The sequence below is a fragment of the Bufo gargarizans genome, chromosome 1, assembly GCF_014858855.1.
Source record: "Bufo gargarizans isolate SCDJY-AF-19 chromosome 1, ASM1485885v1, whole genome shotgun sequence".
Taxonomy (NCBI): Eukaryota; Metazoa; Chordata; class Amphibia; order Anura; family Bufonidae; genus Bufo; species Bufo gargarizans.
Window position 1 is genome coordinate 331,983,731 of NC_058080.1, and position 20,348 is coordinate 332,004,078.

Here is a 20,348-nt window from a genome sequence, read left to right on the forward strand (position 1 = left end):
GCTCCATTCAGACTGCATCAGAGCTGGACGGAGGCGTTCGGGTCCGCTCGTGAGCTCCTTCAAACAGAGCTCACGAGCGGACCGACGAGCGCAAGTGTGAAAGGAGCCTAAGCAAAAAGGTTAATGTTTTGTTCAAAAAGTTAAAGTTTATATGTTCTATTCCAACGTTAATAAAATTATTGCGTTGTGGCCTGTTTTTTTTTTACCTTCCAGGTGGACCAACCGATCGACCAGCTGCAGCACTGATGTGCATTCTGACAGAAGCATTGCGCTGCTGTCAGATTACACGCAAGTCAGTGTATGCGACGCTGCAAGACGAGATTTCTACTCTGCAGTTAAAGATACGTTTGCCAAGGCATACGAGCTGAGGAGGAGGCGGCGTTCCTATGCTTTGGCAAACACTTTGTATATAAAAAAAATTAAAAAAAATCCCGGCAATGATTTATTCATCCACATCGATTGATGTGAATGGAGAAATCTGGTTTGCCAGGGCATACGAGCTAAGTGGGTATGGATGTTGGACGGAGCTCCTATGTCCTGGCAAACGCCTTTCCCCTCCTTTTTTTTTTTGGGCAGAGATTTTTTCATCCACATTGATCGATGCGAATGAAGAAATCTGTGCCGTTCATTTTTCTCTTTCAGCCCAGAGGCTGAACGGAAAAAAAAAATCTCATTACTTGTATGCTCAATATAAGGAGAATAGCAGAAACTCCTAATGCTGCCCATACATGTAATGATTGCGGAGACCCTCAAATGCCAGGGCAGTACAAACACCCCACAAATGACCCCATTTTGGAAAGAAGACCCCAAGGTATTCGCTGAGGGGCATACTGAGTCCATGAAAGATTTACATTTTTTACTGCCCTGGCTTTTTAGGGGCCCTAAAGCGTGAGAAGAAGTCTGGGCTCCAAATGTCTAAAAATGCCCTCCTAAAAAGAATTTGGGCACCTTTGCGCATCTAGGCTGCAAAAAAGTGTCACACATGTGGTATCGCCGTACTCAGGAGAAGTTGGGGAATGTGTTTTGAGGTGTCATTTTACATATACCCATGCTGGGTGAGATAAATATCTTGGTCAAATGCCAACTTTGTATAAAAAAAAATGGGAAAAGTTGTCTTTTGCCAAGATATTTCTCTCACACAGCATGGGTATATGTAAAATCTCCTGAGTACGGTGTTACCAGATGTGTGACACTTGATTGCAGCCTAGGTGGGCAAAGGGGCACACATTCCAAAGAGCACCTTTCGGATTTCACCGGTCATTTTTTACAGATTTTGATTGCAAACTTCTTCTCACACATCTGGGCCCCTAGAATGCCAGGGCAGTATAACTATGCCACAAGTGACCCTATTTTGGAAAGAAGACACCCCAAGGTATTTTGTGATGGGCATAGTGAGTTCATGGAAGTTTTTATTTTTTGTCACAAGTTAGTGGAATATGAGACTTTGTAGCAAAAAAATAAATAAAATAAAAATCATAATTTTCCGCTAACTTGTGACAAAAAATAAAAAGTTCTATGAACTCACTATGCCCATCAGCGAATACCTTAGGGTATCTACTTTCCGAAATTGGGTCATTTGTGGAGGTTTTCTACTGTCTGGGCATTGTAGAACCTCAGGAAACATGACAGGTGCTCAGAAAGTCAGAGCTGCTTCAAAAAGCGGAAATTCACATTTTTGTACCATAGTTTGTAAACGCTATAACTTTTACCCAAACCATTTTTTTTTCCCAAACATTTTTTTTTAATCAAAGACATGTAGAAAAATAAATTTAGCGAAAAATTTATATATGGATGTCGGTTTTTTTTTGCAAAATTTTACAGCTGAAAGTGAGAAATGTCATTTTTTTTGCAAAAAAATCATTACATTTTGATTAATAACAAAAAAAGTAAAAAAGTCAGCAGCAATGAAATACCACCAAATGAAAGCTCTATTAGTGAGAAGAAAAGGAGGTAATATTCATTTGGGTGGTAAGTTGCATGACCGAGCAATAAACGGTGAAAGTAGTGTAGTGCAGAAGTGTAAAAAGTGGCCTGGTCATTAAGGGGGTTTCAGCTAGTGGGGTTGAATTGGTTAAAAAGTCTACCACTGTTCCACTAATTAATATAACTTAGTAGCACCTGCCTGAGCTCTTTAAAGACCCCTGTCTGTTACTGGCACATGATGGGGGTGGGCCTTTTGTTACTGGCACATGATGGGGGTGGGCCTATTGTTACTGGCACATGATGGGGGTGGGCCTCTTGTTACTGGCACATGATGGGGGTGGGCCTCTTGTTACTGGCACATGATGGGGGTGGGCCTCTTGTTACTGGCACATGATGGGGGTGGGCCTCTTGTTACTGGCACATGATGGGGGTGGGCCTCTTGTTACTGACACATGATGTGGGGGCCTCTTGTTACTGGCACATGATGGGGGTGGGCCTCTTGTTACTGACACATGATGTGGGGGGCCTCTTGTTACTGGCACATGATGTGGGGGCCTCTTGTTACTGGCACATGATTGGGGGGGCTCTTGTTACTGGAACATGATTGGGGGGCATCTATGGGGGCACTTTTTATTGGCACATTATTGGTGGGCACTATAGGGGCATCTACTGAGGCCACAAAGAAGGGTATTTTATATGGTGGGCTCTGTACAGTAGCATTTAATACGAACGGATTATGGTGGGTACTATGGGGAAGAAGGGAGAGGAGTACTATGGGGTCATCCCAGGGGGGGCACTAAGAAGGGCTATTTTATACTTGCAAATTATGGGGGACACTGAGGGCATCTACTGGGGCACTATATATGGGGCATTTTATACTGGTACATTATGGGGGGAGAGGAGCACTATGGGGGAATTTCCTGGGGCACTATATAGGGGTATTTTATACTGCCACATTATGGGGGCACTATGGGGACATTAGCTCAACTAAGGGCATTAAAAGGGGGTATTTTTTTCACTGTCACATTATAAGGAGAATTATTTCTACTGGTAGGTGGGGGAGGGGGCATTATGGTGGGCTTTATTACTCCCCAATGGTATGAGCCCCCTAGTAGCAGCACCAGCCTCTCCCTGCTCTGCTGATCCCTCTGCCCCTTCTCCAAATTCTTATTATGAAATCTTTGTCATTAGGATAAAACACAACATCAGCTCCACCGAGACCCCCAGCCAAAGTGTTGAAGTGGTGTCCAAGATCCCCAAGGGCCAAGCCAAGTAATTGTAAGCTTTTATGTGAAATATGTTTATATTATACACATTTAAATACACTGTGCCACACAATATACAGTATAGGTCTACACTGTGTAGTCTGTTCTATGAGCACCATTGTTTTGTGACGGCGGACAGAAAATAATCTGGAAGTGCCCCTCCCGAGATCACTACACTATGCCGTCATGGTTTCAAATTATGCATTGCACGGAAGCAGGGCTGGTGCAAGGATTTTTGGCACCCTAGGCTAAATCAAATTTTGCCGCCCCCTAGATTCTGCCAATTGACCACGCCCTTTGACACACACCTTTTTCACCGGACAGGAATGTGCCCCCTCCCAGGGTACAGGGACTGAGCTGGCAATGTAATCTTGGTGAAGCCAGGCGTAGGGCACCATACTGAGCTGCACATAGAAGAACTGACCATGGTCTCCATGGCACATGTGGAGGCACACTACACCCACAAACAGTAGTAGGGGTCTTCTCCTATTCCCTCTGTCACAGGAGTCTGCTGCCTTACTTACCGTGTCTGAGCCAGAGCTCACATGCTGAAAGACGAGGGTGCCAAACACGAACCCTGACATGAGTGCTTTGGTGCTCTCCCCTGCCATCGTGCCTGTCGCTCACCTCCTGCAGCCTGTGGCATCTCCGTCTCTATGGGGTACGGACTGCTGGCTGCGCTGCGGAAGTATCTCTGACTCCTCACACACAGCAGTGAGAGCGGGCTGCGGGTAGATAGGCATGTATAATGCGACACAAGAAAAAACTGTGACTTCTATTGGACAAAGCCCATACTGCGCCTAGGAGACAAATTCCCTGTCTCCTAGGTGCAGTATGGGCTTTGTCCAGTAGAGGTCACTGTTTCTACTCGTGACGCACTATACATACCTATCTGCCCACTCTCTCTGCTGTGTGTGAGGAGTCGGAGATACTTGCGCAGCCAGCAGTCCGTACCCCATAGAGAGGGGGATGCCGCAGGTTGCAAGGGGTGAGTGACGGGCAGGGCCAGCGCCACCCATAAGCAAAGTAGGCACCCCCAGCAAGAGTGCTCTCTACGCGGTGGCCTACTTTGCTTATGGGTGGCACCGGCCCTGCACGGAAGGTTCCCCTGCTCAAGTCATCACATGTCCAGGCTGTCTAATGTTTGCCCATGGCCATCTGGATGATCCAGAGGAGGCATGGGAGAAAGTCATGTGGTCAGATGAGACCAAAGTAGAAGTTTGTGGTCTAAACTTCACTCGTCGTGTTTGGAGGAAAAAGAAGGATGAGTTGCATCCCAATAACACCATCCCTACTGTGAAGCATGGTGGTGGTAACATCATGCCTTGGGGGTGTTTTTCTGCGAACGGGACAGGACGACTGCACTCTTAAGGAGAGGATGAATTGGGCCATTTATTGTGAGATTTTGAGCAACAACCTCCTTCCCTCAGTCAGAGCTTTGAAGATGGGTCGTGGCTGGGTCTTCCAACATGACAATGACACAAAGTGCACAGCCAGGATAACCAAGGAGTGGCTCCTTAAGCATATCAAGGTTCTGGAGTGGCCTAGCCAGTCTTGAGACCTAAATCCAATAGAACATCTTTGGAAGGAGCTGAAACTGCGTGTTGCTCAGCGACAGCCCCGAAACCTTACAGATCTAGAGGAGATTTGTGTGGAGCAGTGGGAAAAAATCCCAGTGTGCAAACCTGGTTAAGAAACGTTTGACCTCTGTAATTACAAACAATGGCTTTTATATTCAGGTGTTCAAATACTTATGTTCAGCAGTGCAAGACAAATAAATTCTTTAAAAAATCATACAATGTGATTTCCTGATTTATTTATTTTTTATTTTTTAAATTCTGGGACTGCACCTACAATGTGAATTTCAGACCCCTCCATGATTTCTAAGTGGGAGAACTTGCAAAATCGCAGGGTGTTCAAATACTTCTGTTCCTCACTGTGTGTGTGTGTATATATATATATATATATATATATATATATTTAGGCTCGGACTGGCCCACAGGGGTACAGGGGAATCCCCCGGTGGGCCCCTGAGCAAGGTGGGCCCCTATTCTCCAAGCCCCTGCACATAACACATTAGATTTAGTACACTACATACATATATTCAATGTACAGCACCTCAACCAGCTTGTGTTCATATAAAAAACTTGTTAGATTATTTATTATATTTGAATGTATCCGTACGGTGGGCCCCCAAAATACATTTTACTGGTGGTCCCTAGGTACCCCAGTCCGACACTGTGTATGTGTGTGTGTGTGTGTATATATATATATATGTATATATATATATATATATATATATATATATTTATTTATTATGTGTATATGATATGTGTATATATGTATATTGCCTAATTCCTTACCTACTACCCAATTACTACAATCCAACACACGGTTTAATATGGATTTAATGGAATATCTAAGTAATCCATATCAATGGATTTACAGACGTGGACAAAATTGTTGGTACCCTTTGGTCAATGAAAGAAAAAGTCACAATGGTCACAGAAATAACTTTAATCTGACAAAAGTAATAATAAATTAAAATTCTATAAATGTTAACCAATGAAAGTCAGACATTGTTTTTCAACCATGCTTCAACAGAATTATGTAAAAAAATAAACTCATGAAACAGGCATGGACAAAAATGATGGTACCCCTAGAAAACACAGAACATAATGTGACCAAAGGGACATGTTAATTCAAGGTGTGTCCACTAATTAGCATCACAGGTGTCTACAACCTTGTAATCAGCCATTGGGCCTATATATATGGCTCCAGGTAATCACTGTGTTGTTTGGTGATATGGTGTGTACCACACTCGACATGGACCAGAGGAAGCAAAGGAAAGAGCTGTCTCAAGAGATCAGAAAGAAAATTATAGACAAGCATGTTAAAGGTAAAGGCTATAAGACCATCTCCAAGCAACTAGATGTTCCTGTGAGTACAGTTGCACATATTATTCATAAGTTTAAGATCCATGGGACTGTAGCCAACCTCCCTGGACGTGGCCGCAGGAGGAAAATTGATGACAAATCTAAGAGACGGATAATCCGAATGGTAACAAAAGAGCCTAGAAAGACTTCTAAAGAGATTCAAGGTGAACTTCATGCTCAAGGAACATCAGTGTCAGATCGCACCATCCGTCGTTGTTTGAGCCAAAGTGGACTACATGGGAGACGACCAAGGAGGACACCATTGTTGAAAACGAATCATAAAAAAGCAAGACTGGAATATGCCAAACTACATGTTGACAAGCCACAAAGCTTCTGGGAGAATGTCCTGTGGACAGATGAGACAAAAATCGAAGTTTTTGCCAAGGCACATCAGCTGTATGTTCACAGACGAAAAAATGAAGCATATCAAGAAAAGAACACTGTCCCTACTGTGAAACATGGAGGAGGCTCTGTTATGTTCTGGGGCTGCTTTGCTGCGTCTGGCACAGGGTGTCTTGAATCTGTGCAGGGTACAATGAAATCTCAAGACTATCAAGGAATTCTAGAGAGAAATGTACTAGCCAGTGTCAGAAAGCTTGGTCTCAGTCGCAGGTCATGGGTCTTGCAACAGGACAATGACCCAAAACACACCGCTAAAAACACCCAAGAATGGCTAAGAGGAAAAAATTGGACTATTCTAAAGTGGCCTTCTATGAGCCCTGACCTCAATCCTATTGAGCATCTTTGGAAGGAGCTGAAACATGCAGTCTGGAAAAGGCACCCTTCAAACCGGACACAACTGGAGCAGTTTGCTCATGAGGAGTGGGCCAAAATACCTGCTGAGAGGTGCAGATGTCTCATTGACAGTTACAGGAAGCGTTTGATTGCAGTGATTGCCTCAAAAGGTTGCGCAACAAAATATTAAGTTAGGGGTACCATCATTTTTGTCCATGCCTGTTTCATGAGTTTATTTTTTTACATAATTCTGTTGAAGCATGGTTGAAAAACAATGTCTGACTTTCATTGGTTAACATTTATAGAATTTTAATTTATTATTACTTTTGTCAGATTAAAGTTATTTCTGTGACCATTGTGACTTTTTCTTTCATTGACCAAAGGGTACCAACAATTTTGTCCACGTCTGTATATATTCAAGTAAGGAGGCACAAGAGTCCGTGGATACGCAATACCACTAGCCAATCCACAAGTATTGATGTGTGTACTTTATTCATGTACATATCCGATTTACTTTCTATTGTATTGTTGAATTTTTATTTTATTTTATTTTATATGCACTGCACCTTTATCACTACCTGTATATTTATTTTATTTTATCAGCATTGATATCTGTTCTGCCTATTTGTGCATTATAATGTATGTAATGTGCTGTAAAGAGTGTACTGAAATGTTATGTTTGACGTTGCTGCCATCTAGTGGTCAAAGTTAGTTTCTACTTCGCCAGAACTTTACAGGAAGTGTATTGTTCTCTGAGCCAGAGGCAGTAACCTTTAACCTGGAACTGTATTTCCTCCATTTCATCACTGCTCCTGGATCTTGCAGGCTGCATGCAGAGGAGCTCTTGATTTATTCCTGGACTAATGGTGGAATTGTCTGTGAGTACTCTCACTGATGAAGTGAGGCTGCTGTATTATATGTAATGTACTGATACATATGTTTTGTTTATGTTTATATTGTAGTTTTACAAAGTTATTCAGAAAAGAGAATACAAACAGATCTGATGTCTCACGTTTCTTGACTTCTGAATTATTGTTAAGCTGTCTGACTAGTGTTATACAACAGTCAATAACGCGAAGCAGAACAGTAAAAAGACAACCCACGTGGCGGTCTGGAATAAACTGAGACGCCATTACTGCAGCATGAGTCTAAGATCAGGAACAAAGTACCAGGCTGATGCCACTCTACCGCCGACACAGCAAGGCAGGGAGAACATTCCTAGTGCCCAGCAAGACGATGCAAAGTCTTATGTGTCCAGAACTTCACGGGTTAGCAAGATGTCCTCAGCAAGTTCTTCAGCAGTTAGAGCTCGTGCCAAGGCAGAAGCTGCCCACGTCCAGCTATAGTACGCAGAAAAAGAAGCCATGATGATGCAGGAGTTAGCAGCAAAGAAAGCTGCCATAGCACAAGAGACAGCAGCTAGGGAAGCTGCCATAGCACAAGAAGAAGCGGTTTTAGAATCACTCAGAATTGCTCATCCTGCAGCGACAGACTGCAGCTGCTGTTGCTGAAGCAGAGGCCGCTGCCTACATGGGAACAAGTCGGTCAGGAAGTGAAAGATCATATAAAGACTCAGAGGTTCCAGAAAAACCTCTATTCTCTGCAGATCATACAAATGAGTACATCCAAAACCTTACTGATGCGCATACAAAGGAACAGTCTCTTAAACCTGAAGCAAAGGAATTCAGGCCGAGATCAACATACCCCCTGAGCAGGCCCAATCAAACTCATGAGGTCAGCGGCTGCCAGCAAACCAAGAATGAAGCACCAGAAACCCCTAAGAACAAAAAACAAGTGTTCCCATCACCTCAACCTATAGATTACATGCGCGAACAACAATGTGCAGTGGATGTCACCAAATATCTCATCCGCAAAGAAATGGTTAGCTCAGGCTTTCTCCAATTTGATGACTGTCCTGAAAACTATTGGGCATGGAAGTCTTCCTTTCTGAATGCCACTGAAGGTCTGAACTTATCACCAGCAGAAATACTTAATTTAATGATAAAATGGCTTGGCACCGAGTCAGCAGAGCATGCTAAGAGGATGAGAAGAGCAAACCTGTTCAACCCTGCAGCAGGACTCAACATGACCTGGAAAAGACTAGAAGAAACGTATGGATCCCCAGAGGTAATAGAAGGAGCACTGTTGAAAAAACTTGAAGTCTTTCCCAAGGTGGGCTACAGAGACAACGTGCGGCTACAAGAACTAAGTGATCTTCTACTAGAGATAGAATATGCCAAAGAGGATGGCTACTTGCAAGGACTTTCGTATCTAGATACAGCTAGAGGCACTAATCCCATAGTAGAGAAGCTACCCTCAAATCTGCAAGACAAGTGGATGTCTGTAGGAGGTAAATTCAAAGAAGATTATGGAGTCTCCTTTCTCTGTGTTTTCTAGGTTTGTCCGACAGCAAGCGAAAATCCGAAGTGATCCCAGTTTCGCCTTCACCACCAACGGCAATCAATCACACAGACCTGAGAGACCTCACAGACCTCACGGTAGGACCTCTGTATCCACACACAAAACAGCTGTACCTTCAGAAGTCACAGACTACCAAAGCACCCACAAGGTACACACCATAGAAAACCCTGATAGACATTGTCCAATACACAAAAAACCACATCCACTAAAGAAATGCAAAGGCTTTAGAAGCAAACCCATTGCAGAGCGGGTGTCCTTCCTTAAACAAAACGGCATCTATTTCAAGTGCTGCGGATCTACTTATCACATTGCCAAAGACTGCAAAATACCAGTAGAATGTACAGAATGTGGCAGTGAGAGACCTATTGCAGCTTTGCACCCCGGCCCTGCCCCTGCCCCACTAGAGACTGTAGAACCCAGGAAAGATCAGGACAAGGAGCAACAAGAGACCTCACTCTCCTCTGTAATGTCCAATTGCACTGAAGTATGTGGACAAGGCAAGAGTGCACGATCATGCTCTAAAATCTGTCTAGTGACTGTGTATCCCACTGGCAAGAGAGAAAGGGCGGTGAAAATTTATGCAGTGCTAGATGAACAGAGTAACAGATCCCTTGCAAAGTCAGATTTCTTTGATATCTTTAACCTTAAGGCAAGTGCAGTTCCATAAACTCTAAGGACATGTGCGGGGACAATTGAAACCACAGGGAGAAGAGCTACTGACTTTACCATTGAGTCCTTCAATAAGAAAGTGCAGTTTCCCCTTCCTACCCTAATAGAGTGTGGCATGATACCTGACAACAAAACTGAGATTCCATCTCCAGAAGTAGCTCATCACCACCCCCACCTCCGCTCAATTGCTCACCTTATCCCAGCTGTTGAGCCAGATGTTTCTATCCTTCTACTTCTTGGAAGAGATATCCTTCAGGTACACAAGGTACGCCAGCAAATCAATGGACCTTATAATGCCCCCTATGCACAGAGACTGGACCTGGGATGGGTCATTTTAGGAGAGGTTTGCCAGGGGACAGTGCACCAGCCTGACAACGTTAGCACTTTGAAGACGTCTGTGTTAACAAATGGACGCACATCTCTTCTCAGTCCCTGTCACAACAACTTCATTGTCAAGGAAAGCTTTGGCAGGTCAACACAACACTGTGACTTTTCTACACTATATGGTAAAGAAGAAGTCAATTCCAACATTGAGACAGACAATCTAGGGATAACAGTATTTCAGAAAACTAAAGATGATGATAAACAGGCCCTCTCTATAAAAGATCAGATCTTCTTGCAGATTATGGATAAAGAGGCCTACCAAGATGACAATCACAGTTGGGTGGCCCCTCTCCCCTTTCGCACACCCAGACGTGTTTTGCCTAGTAACAGGGAGCAAGCCATGAAGCGTTTGCATTCACTCAGCAAAACACTGCAGAGAAAGCCAGAAGTGAAAAGAGATTTCACTGAATTCATTAAGGGGACGCTGGACAATGATAAAGAACTATGCATCTTCTCAGACGCATCCACTACAGCTATAGGTGCAGTAGCTTACTTGAAAGTAATTGATGCAGAAAATATGTGTCGTGTTGGATTTGTCATGGGAAAGTCCAAATTAAGCCCAAAACCAGCCCACACTATTCCTCGCTTAGAGTTGTGTGCTGCTGTACTTGCAGTCGAAATGTCTGAGCTAATCACAGATCAACTAGACACTGATTTTGATGCTGTGAAATTCTTCACTGATAGCAAGACTATCCTAGGGTACATTTGCAACACCACTAGGAGGTTCTATCTGTATGTCTCCAACAGAGTGAATAGAATCAGGCAGTCTACACATCCAGATCAGTGGTCCTATGTATCTACAGATCAAAACCCTGCAGATTATGCCACTAGGCCTACTCAAGCAGCATGCCTTCAGAACTCTATTTTGTTCTCAGGCCCAACCTTTCTGTACCAACCACACTGTGAGGATATAGACACTGCTAATGCTTTTCCACTCATAGAGCCTGAAGCTGACCCTGAAATCAGATTTGAGATTACGAGCTTCAGCACCAGAGCTTCTGAAGCCACACTTCACTCACATTGCTTTGATAGATTTTCTTGCTGGAAGATATTAGTTAAGACCCTAGCCAGACTCATCCATGTCGCTAAAACCTTCCAGAGGGAAACCAGCAGCAATCAGGTCAGAAGGTGGAAAAGTTTCCATGAACAAGTCAATCTAGAAGAACTTGCTCAGGCAAAGTCTGTTATAATTTCTTCTGTTCAAAACAAACATTTCCAGAAGGAAATTGACTGCATCAAAAAACAAAAGACATTCCCGAAACAAAGCCATCTTAGGAAGCTTAGCCCCTTTTTAGACAAAAATGGGTTGTTGAGAGTAGGTGGACGTTTGTCTCTTGCAGAACTTTCAGAGGAAGAGAAACAGCCTGTCATTATACCTTATAATCACCACATTGCAACACTGCTTGTTAGGTACTATCATGAACAAGTAGTTCACCAAGGGCGACACATCACAGAGGGTGCAATTAGAACCGCAGGTTTCTGGATTCTTGGTGGCAAACGCTTGGTATCAGCTGTTATACACAAATGTGTCATCTGCCGCAAGCTGCAAGGAAGGTTACAAAGTCAAAAGATGGCAGAGCTACCAGAGGACAGAGTAATTGCTCAACCACCTTTCACCAATGTGGGCTTAGATGTATTTGGTCCGTGGTGTGTCTTAACCCGCCGCACTAGAGGAGGCAGCGCAGACAGTAAACGATGGGCAGTCCTTTTCACTTGTTTGTCTACCCGAGCTGTACACATAGAGCTACTTGAAACCATGTCAACATCAAGCTTTATTAATGCTTTGAGGAGATTCTTCTCAATTCGTGGCCCAGCAAAACTGCTCCGTTCTGACAGAGGAACAAACTTTGTAGGAGCCTGCAAGGAACTTAACATTTGTGCCAGCGAATCACAATTGCAAGACTTTCTCCAAGACAGAGGATGTACATGGGTTTTTAATCCTCCACACTCTTCACACGTGGGTGGTGTCTGGGAGAGACTTATAGGTATTGCCAGGCGAATCTTGGACGCTATGTTGCTACAAACTAAAACTGCTCACTTGACCCATGAGACTTTAAGCACCTTTATGGCAGAGGTTACAGCTATTATGAATACCAGGCCTATAGTTCCTGTGTCCTCAGACCCAGATACACCTATGGTCCTTACCCCAGCAATGTTGTTGACTCAAAAGGTGAACTCTTTGTCTGCTCCATCCGGAACCATAAGTACAACACAAGTTCATGCTAAACAATGGAAGCAAGTACAATGCTTGGCAGACACTTTTTGGAAAAGATGGAAGAGGGAGTATTTGTCTAATCTGCAACGCCGTAGGAAATGGACTGAGGATCGCCCAAATGTAAAAGTGGGTGATGTTGTTCTGTTGAAGGACAGCCAAGAGAGCAGGAATGAGTGGCCTGTAGGACTTATTGTCAATGCTCTACCAAGCAGGGATGGCAATGTTAGGAAGGTAGAGGTCAAGATTGCGAAGAATGGGACTTCCAAAATGTATCTTAGACCTATAACTGACGTCATAGTTTTAGTTTCAGATTAGCTAGGATTCCATTTCCTGTTTATATGTTTTTTCTGCATAGCAGTAGTTATTTAGGTAGTGACATAATAATAATTATGCCAGACAGGGAGTGTTCTGCCTATTTGTGCATTATAATGTATGTAATGTGCTGTAAAGAGTGTACTGAAATGTTATGTTTGACGTTGCTGCCATCTAGTGGTCAAAGTTAGTTTCTACTTCGCCAGAACTTTACAGGAAGTGCATTGTTCTCTGAGCCAGAGGCAGTAACCTTTAACCTGGAACTGTATTTCCTCCATTTCATCACTGCTCCTGGATCTTGCAGGCTGCATGCAGAGGAGCTCTTGATTTATTCCTGGACTAATGATGGAATTGTCTGTGAGTACTCTCACTGATGAAGTGAGGCTGCTGTATTATATGTAATGTACTGATACATATGTTTTGTTTATGTTTATATTGTAGTTTTACAAAGTTATTCAGAAAAGAGAATACAAACAGATCTGATGTCTCACGTTTCTTGACTTCTGAATTATTGTTAAGCTGTCTGACTAGTGTTATACAACAGTCAATAATGCGAAGCAGAACAGTATCCTTATTGTACCTTTATTTTTGGCCACCATCAGCAAACTACCCTACAATACTAACTGCAGATTCTGTTAATTATGTAAAACACACCTTTGTACCCACCCCCCCTTCCTCAATCAGCCTGCCAAAAATGTGCCTTTTTAAAGCTCCCCTGTGCAAGTCTAAGGCTACTTTCACACTTGCGTTCGGGGTTATGATTGTAAGTTCCGTTTGAAGGCTCTCACAAGCGTCTTGGTGTCCGCTGGGAGCCAAACGGATCCGTCCAGACTTACAATGTAAGTCAATGGGGACGGATCCGTTTGACGTTGACACAATATGGTGCAATTTCAAACGGATCCGTCCCCCGTTGACCTTCAATGCAAAGTCAGGACGGATCAGTCTGACTAACAGTTAGACTTAGATTTATTTCAGAAATATAATGTAGACGGATCCGTTCTGAACGGATACCATCGTTTGCATTATAGGTGCGGATCCGTTTGTGCAGATACCAGACGGATCCGCACCGAACGCAAGTGTGAAAGTAGCCTTACCATTACTGTACTGATGAAAGGGACGCTCCGTCCTAGAAACGCTTTGACAACCCTGTGAATAAAGATTATTGTGAATCTACCGCATCGCTCCTGATGTTCCTTAAATCCATATCCTGGCAGCGCCTACAGTGATCCGAAAATAAAAAAATTTCCAGGATATTTAGGGGGTGATTTTGGGATCAAACACCTGTTGTGAATTTTGCCATTAGGCTCCTTGTTAGAGAAGAGAAGGTTGTGCAAAAAATACTGAAACATTGAACAGTTGTGTCTGTGAAGGTTCTCATTTATCCAGGTCATGGTATATATCTGTAAAGAATAAATCAAGGCAACTGGACGTACTGTAGATTTCTTGAAAACGTTTCACTCGTTCTTCCAACGAGCTTTCTCAATTCTGAGTGATTGTACAAAAATTTTTGGGAATAAATATGTAGCTGAATCCACATCTGGTAATTAGACCCAGCATTGGAATGGAATCAACACCTTTGACCCAATGCTGGGTCTAATTACCAGATGTGGATTCAGTTACATATTTATTCCCCGAATTTTTTGTACAATCACTCAGAATTGAGAAAGCTCGTTGGAAGAACGAGTGAAACGTTTTCAAGAAATCTACAGTACGTCCAGTTGCCTTGATATATTCTTTACAGATATTGAACAGTTGTGTGCATTTAAAAGTTTAGAGAAGGTCATATTAAGTTTACCTGTAAAGGTTAGAGTGCATTTTAGGTTGATCCTGAAATTTCACCCACAAGACAAATATCCCTAACTTTTTGTGAGTGGTATATATACAGGTCCTTCTAAAAAAATTAGCATATTGTGATAAAGTTCATTATTTTCTGTAATGTACTGATAAACATTAGACTTTCATATATTTTAGATTCATTACACACGAACTGAAGTAGTTCAAGCCTTTTATTGTTTTAATATTGATGATTTTGGCATACAGCTCATGAAAACCCAAATTTCCTATCTCAAAAAATTAGCATATTTCATCCGACCAATAAAAGAAAAGGGTTTTTAATACAAAAAAAGTCAACCTTCAAATAATTATGTTCAGTTATGCACTCAATACTTGGTTTGGAATCCTTTTGCAGAAATGACTGCTTCAATGCGGCGTGGCATGGAGGCAATCAGCCTGTGGCACTGCTGAGGTGTTATGGAGGCCCAGGATGCTTCGATAGCGGCCTTAAGCTCATCCATAGTGTTGGGTCTGGCGTCTCTCAACTTTCTCTTCCCAATATCCCACAGATTCTCTATGGGGTTCAGGTCAGGAGAGTTGGCAGGTCAATTGAGCACAGTAATACCATGGTCAGTAAACCATTTACCAGTGGTTTTGGCACTGTGAGCAGGTGCCAGGTCGTGCTGAAAAATGAAATCTTCATCTCCATAAAGCTTTTCAGCAGATGGAAGCATGAAGTGCTCCAAAATCTTCTGCTAGCTAGCTGCATTGACCCTGCCCTTGATAAAACACAGTGGACCAACACGAGCAGCTGACCTGGCACCCCAGACCATCACTGACTGTGGGTACTTAACACTGGACTTCAGGCATTTTGGCATTTCCCTCTCCCCAGTCTTCCTCCAGACTCTGGCACCTTGATTTCCGAATGACATGCAACAGTCCAGTGCTGCTTCTCTGTAGCCCAGGTCAGGCGCTTCTGCCGCTGTTTCTGGTTCAAAAGTGGCTTGACCTGGGGAATGCGGCACCTGTAGCCCATTTCCTGCACACGCATGTACACGGTGGCTCTGGATGTTTCTACTCCAGACTCAGTCCACTGCTTCTGCAGGTCCCCCAAGGTCTGGAATCGGTCCTTCTCCACAATCTTCCTCAGGGTCCGGTCACCTCTTCTCGTTGTGCAGCGTTTTCTGCCACACTTTTTCCTTCCCACTGAGGTGCCTTGATACAGCACTCTGGGAACAGCCTATTCGTTCAGAAATTTCTTTCTGTGTCTTACCCTCTTGCTTGAGGGTGTAAATGATGGCCTTCTGGACAGCAGTCAGGTCGGCAGTCTTACCCATGATTGCGGTTTTGAGTAATGAACCAGGCTGGGAGTTTTTAAAAGCCTCCGGAATCTTTTGCAGGTCTTTAGAGTTAATTAGTTGATTCGGATGATTAGGTTAATAGCTTGTTTAGAGAACCTTTTCATGATATGCTAATTTTTTTAGATAGGAATTTTGGGTTTTCATGAGCTGTATGCCAAAATCATCAATATTAAAACAATAAAAGGCTTGAACTACTTCAGTTGTTGTGTAATGAATCTAAAATATATGAAAGTCTAATGTTTATCAGTACATTACAGAAAATAATGAACTTTATCACAATATGCTAATTTTTTTAGAAGGACCTGTAATATAGCCATTTCTCCCCACTGTCATAGCAGGACCTCAGCTATCCTTCCTTAGTCATTACAAGGCCTCTCACTTGTCCCAGCAGTCACAGCATGGCCACTTCTGCATGATTAGAGTTTGATGTGAGGTCAGTGATAACCTGGCTCCATGCGCTTGTCATTGGGTGGAATTATTTGGTTCAGAGGGAAAATCTCCTCTTAGGGTCCATTCACACCTCCGTAGTGTGTTTTGCAGATCTGCGGATCCAAAAAACCCGGACACCGGCAATGTGCGTTACACATTTTGCGGACCGCACATGGCCGGCACTAATAGAATATGCATATTCTATTCCGGACATGAATAGGACATGTTCAATTTTTTCGGGAACGGAATTGCGGACCCGGAAGTGTGGGTCCGCCATTCCGTATCCGGACAGCACATCGTGCAGCCTCATAGAAATGAATGGGTCTGCAATTCCTTTCCGCAAAATGTGGAACGAAATTGCAGACTGTGTGAATGGGGCCTTATAGGCAAGGATGATTTTCCACTGGATTGGTGGGTTTTGGGACTAGGTTCTTATATAGCACGGAAAACCCCCTTCAAATGTAGTAATTGAATTCTTTATTGGTTCTTTATTTATTATGTTTTGCAGGAAAGGGTCACAAATGTTCTACATATGGTTGTAACCGTACATTCCTGAACATGCAGGATCTTATCCATCATGTGTCCATTCACTATAAACCCACTCGGTCTTTGGAAGGTAAGACAAGACTTTAGCACATGCCAAGTAAAAAAAAATGTTTTATGCTTGACTATCTATCTGGATTTTTATCTACAGGAATACATAAGTAGTAGTGCACATAAGGAGTCTAGATCGCCATTTGAATTTTTTCTACTGCCTCTCGTTCTCTCAATATTCAAAGCTGGAGTAAAATACACTGTCCATCGGACTGCTGTGCTGCACTAATATAATGGTGAGAACTCCTGTGCTCATGCACAGCAGTCCGAGTAGCTTATTTCCTCACCACTTAAAATGCTGACATGGTGGGAATGTGGGTTGGTCGAAAAATTTGAAAATAAATATCTGAACTTATCTGCAGTACTGTGAATGTATTATAGCAGGTTAATAGTCCAAGATTCCTTTTAATAGCGTCGGCTTTTATAAAAGTCTGTTCCTTGGTAATTTGTGTTTTCACAGTACTGGTGGTCATCGAGGAGATAAACGGTCCCTCTTGCACTTCTCACCCTCTCTGACCATAGATGTTGAGAAAGCGATTGGTAAGGTTAGGTTGGGGTTGGTTGGAACTGGTCACAGATTTCATGAGCATAGCAGGAGCCTAATTGGGGTTTGCCATCACAGACAATGGGGGCATTTCACTAGTACCTACCTCTGGGACCCACACCTACACGAAGAACGGAGCGGGGAAAGTAGTGGACTGCGCATGTGCAGCTGCCCTCCATTCATTTCTATGGGGCCACAGAAAATAGCTGAGCGCTGGCTCTGCTATTTCCGTCGGCCCCATAGAAATGAATAGGAGTGGGGGCAGCGCGTGCGTGGTGCGCTCCCATTCACTTGTATGGGAGCAGCGCTTGGTGGTAGCTGGACTCCGGGGTCCTCCAGCCACAATTCTCCCTGTTTTGTTCTCATTTTTTTTGTCACCTTATATCACTAAAAGATCAACACCAAGCGATCAAAAAGGTGTATGCCCCCCAAAATAGTACCAATCTAACGGTCACCTCATCCTGAAAAGAAAGTTGACATATTAGGTATCGCCGCGTCCGTAACAACCTGCTCTATAAAAATACCACAGGTGAACACTGTAAAAAAAAAAAAAAAAAAAATTCATATGCTCCTCAAAATAGTGCCAATCAAACGTCGTCTCCTCTTGCAAAAATGATACAATCGACCAAAAAATTAAATAAAATCTATTCCTCTCAGACTATGGAAACACTAAAACATGATTTATTTATTTTTGTTTCAAAAATGATATTATTGTGTAAACCTTACATCACAAAAAGTGTAATACCAAGCGATCAAAAAGTCATATGCACCGTAAAATAGTACCAATCAAACCAGTCATCTCATACCAAAAAAAAATAAGCCCCTACATAAGACAGTCGCTCAAAAATAAACTATGACTTTCAGAATATAGAGACAATAAAAAAATCATACATTTTTTTTCAAAAATGCTTTATTATGTAAAACTGAAACAAGCAACCTAAAAAAGTAGTCATATTTGGCATTGTCGTGTCCGTAACAACCTGCTCTATAAAAATACCACATGCTCTAACCTCTCAGATAAACTTTGTAAATAACAAAAAAATAAAACTGCCAAAACAAGCTATTTATTGTACCAAAAATCATATGTTCCCTAAAATAGTACCAACCAGCACTCCAGATGCCGACCAAAATGGTCGCCAATGCGCCTTAACCCCTTAAGGACTCAGCCCTATTTCACCTTAAGGACTTGGCCATTTTTTGCAAATCTGACCAGTGTCACTTTAAGTGCTGATAACTTTAAAACGCTTTGACTTACCCAGGCCGTTCTGAGATAGTTTTTTTCGTCACATATTGTACTTCATGACACTGCTAAAATTGGGTCAAAAAAGTTAATTTTTTTGCATAAAAAATACCATATTTACCCAAAAATTAGAAAAATTGGCAAATTTCAAAGTTTGTTTCTCTACTTCTGTAATACATAGTAATACCCACAAAAATTTTGATGACTTTACATTCCCCATATGTCTACTTCATGTTTGTAGCATTTTGGTAATTATATTATATTTTTTGGGGATGTTACAAGGCTTAGAAGTTTAGAAGCAAATTTTGCAATTTTTCTGAAATCTTCAAAATCCCACTTTTTATGGACTTACATGAGGCTTACATAATAGAAACTACACCCCTCAAGGTTTTCAAAACGGTTTTTACAACCTTTGTTAACCCTTTAGGTCTTCCACAAGACTTAATGGCAAATGAACATACATTTTATGAATTTTGATTGTTTGACAAATTTGCCAATATAATCAATTTTTTCCTGGAAAAAAAACCCCTCAAAATGGGTTGCCCTGATTCTGTAGTTTGCAGAAACACCCCATATGTGGTCATAAACTGCTATTTGGCCAAACGGAAGCACATAGAAGGAGGGGAACACCATATGGGTTTTGAAAGGCAGATTTTGCAGGACTGGTTTTGTTTATACCATGTCCCATTTGAAGCCCCCCGTTGCACCCCTAGAATAGAAATGTAAAAAAAGTGACTCCATCTAAGAAAGTACACCCCTCAAGGTATTCAAAACTGGGTTTACAAACTTTGTTAACCCTTTAGGTGTTCCACAAGAGTTAATGGCAGATGGAGAAACAATTTGGAAATTTCAATTTTTTGGAATATTTTCCATTTTAACCCTTACTTTATTACTGCAAAAAATGGGTTGACAGCCAAAAAAAACCTCAAAATGGGTTGCCCTGATTCTGTAGTTTGCAGATACACCCCATATGTGGTCGTAAACTACTATTTGGCTAAACGGCAGGACATTAAGGAAGGGGAATGTCATATGGTTTTTGAAAGGCAGATTTTGCTGGACTGGTTTATTTACACCATGTACCATTTCAAGCCCCCTAATGCACCCCTAGAGTAGAAACTCCATAAAAGTGACCCCATCTAGGAAACTACGGGATAAGGTGGTTGTTGTTTTGGGACTATTTTAGGGGTAAATATGATTATTGGTTGCTCTATATTACTCTTTTTTGAGGCAAGGTAACAAAAAATTAAATTCTAAAATAGTTTCTACATTCGCTATTTAGTTTTGTGGAACACCTAAAGGGTTAACATAGTTTGTAAAGTAACTTTTGAATACCTTGAGGGGTGTAGTTTCTTAGATGGGGTCACTTTTTTGGAGTTTCTAGTCTAGGCTACATCAGGGGGGCTTCTAATGGGACATGGTGTCAAAAAAAAAAAACTGTCCATCAAAATCTGCCTTCCAGAAACTATATGGAGTTCCCTTCGTTCTATGCCCTGCCGTGCGGCTATATAGCCATTTACGACCATATATGGGGTGTTTTTGCAAACTAC

At 42.3% G+C, this 20,348-nt stretch overlaps 1 protein-coding gene across 1 annotated transcript in view; it reads left to right on the forward strand.

Moving 5' to 3' along the window:
* The window catches only part of ZNF414 (zinc finger protein 414), a 208,798-nt gene that overhangs the window by 42,690 nt on the left and 145,760 nt on the right, over positions 1-20,348 (forward strand). The window contains exon 3 of the mRNA XM_044281924.1: positions 16,932-17,039. Within this exon, the coding sequence (XP_044137859.1) occupies positions 16,932-17,039 (108 nt within the window). The remainder of the gene's footprint in view (positions 1-16,931; positions 17,040-20,348) is intronic.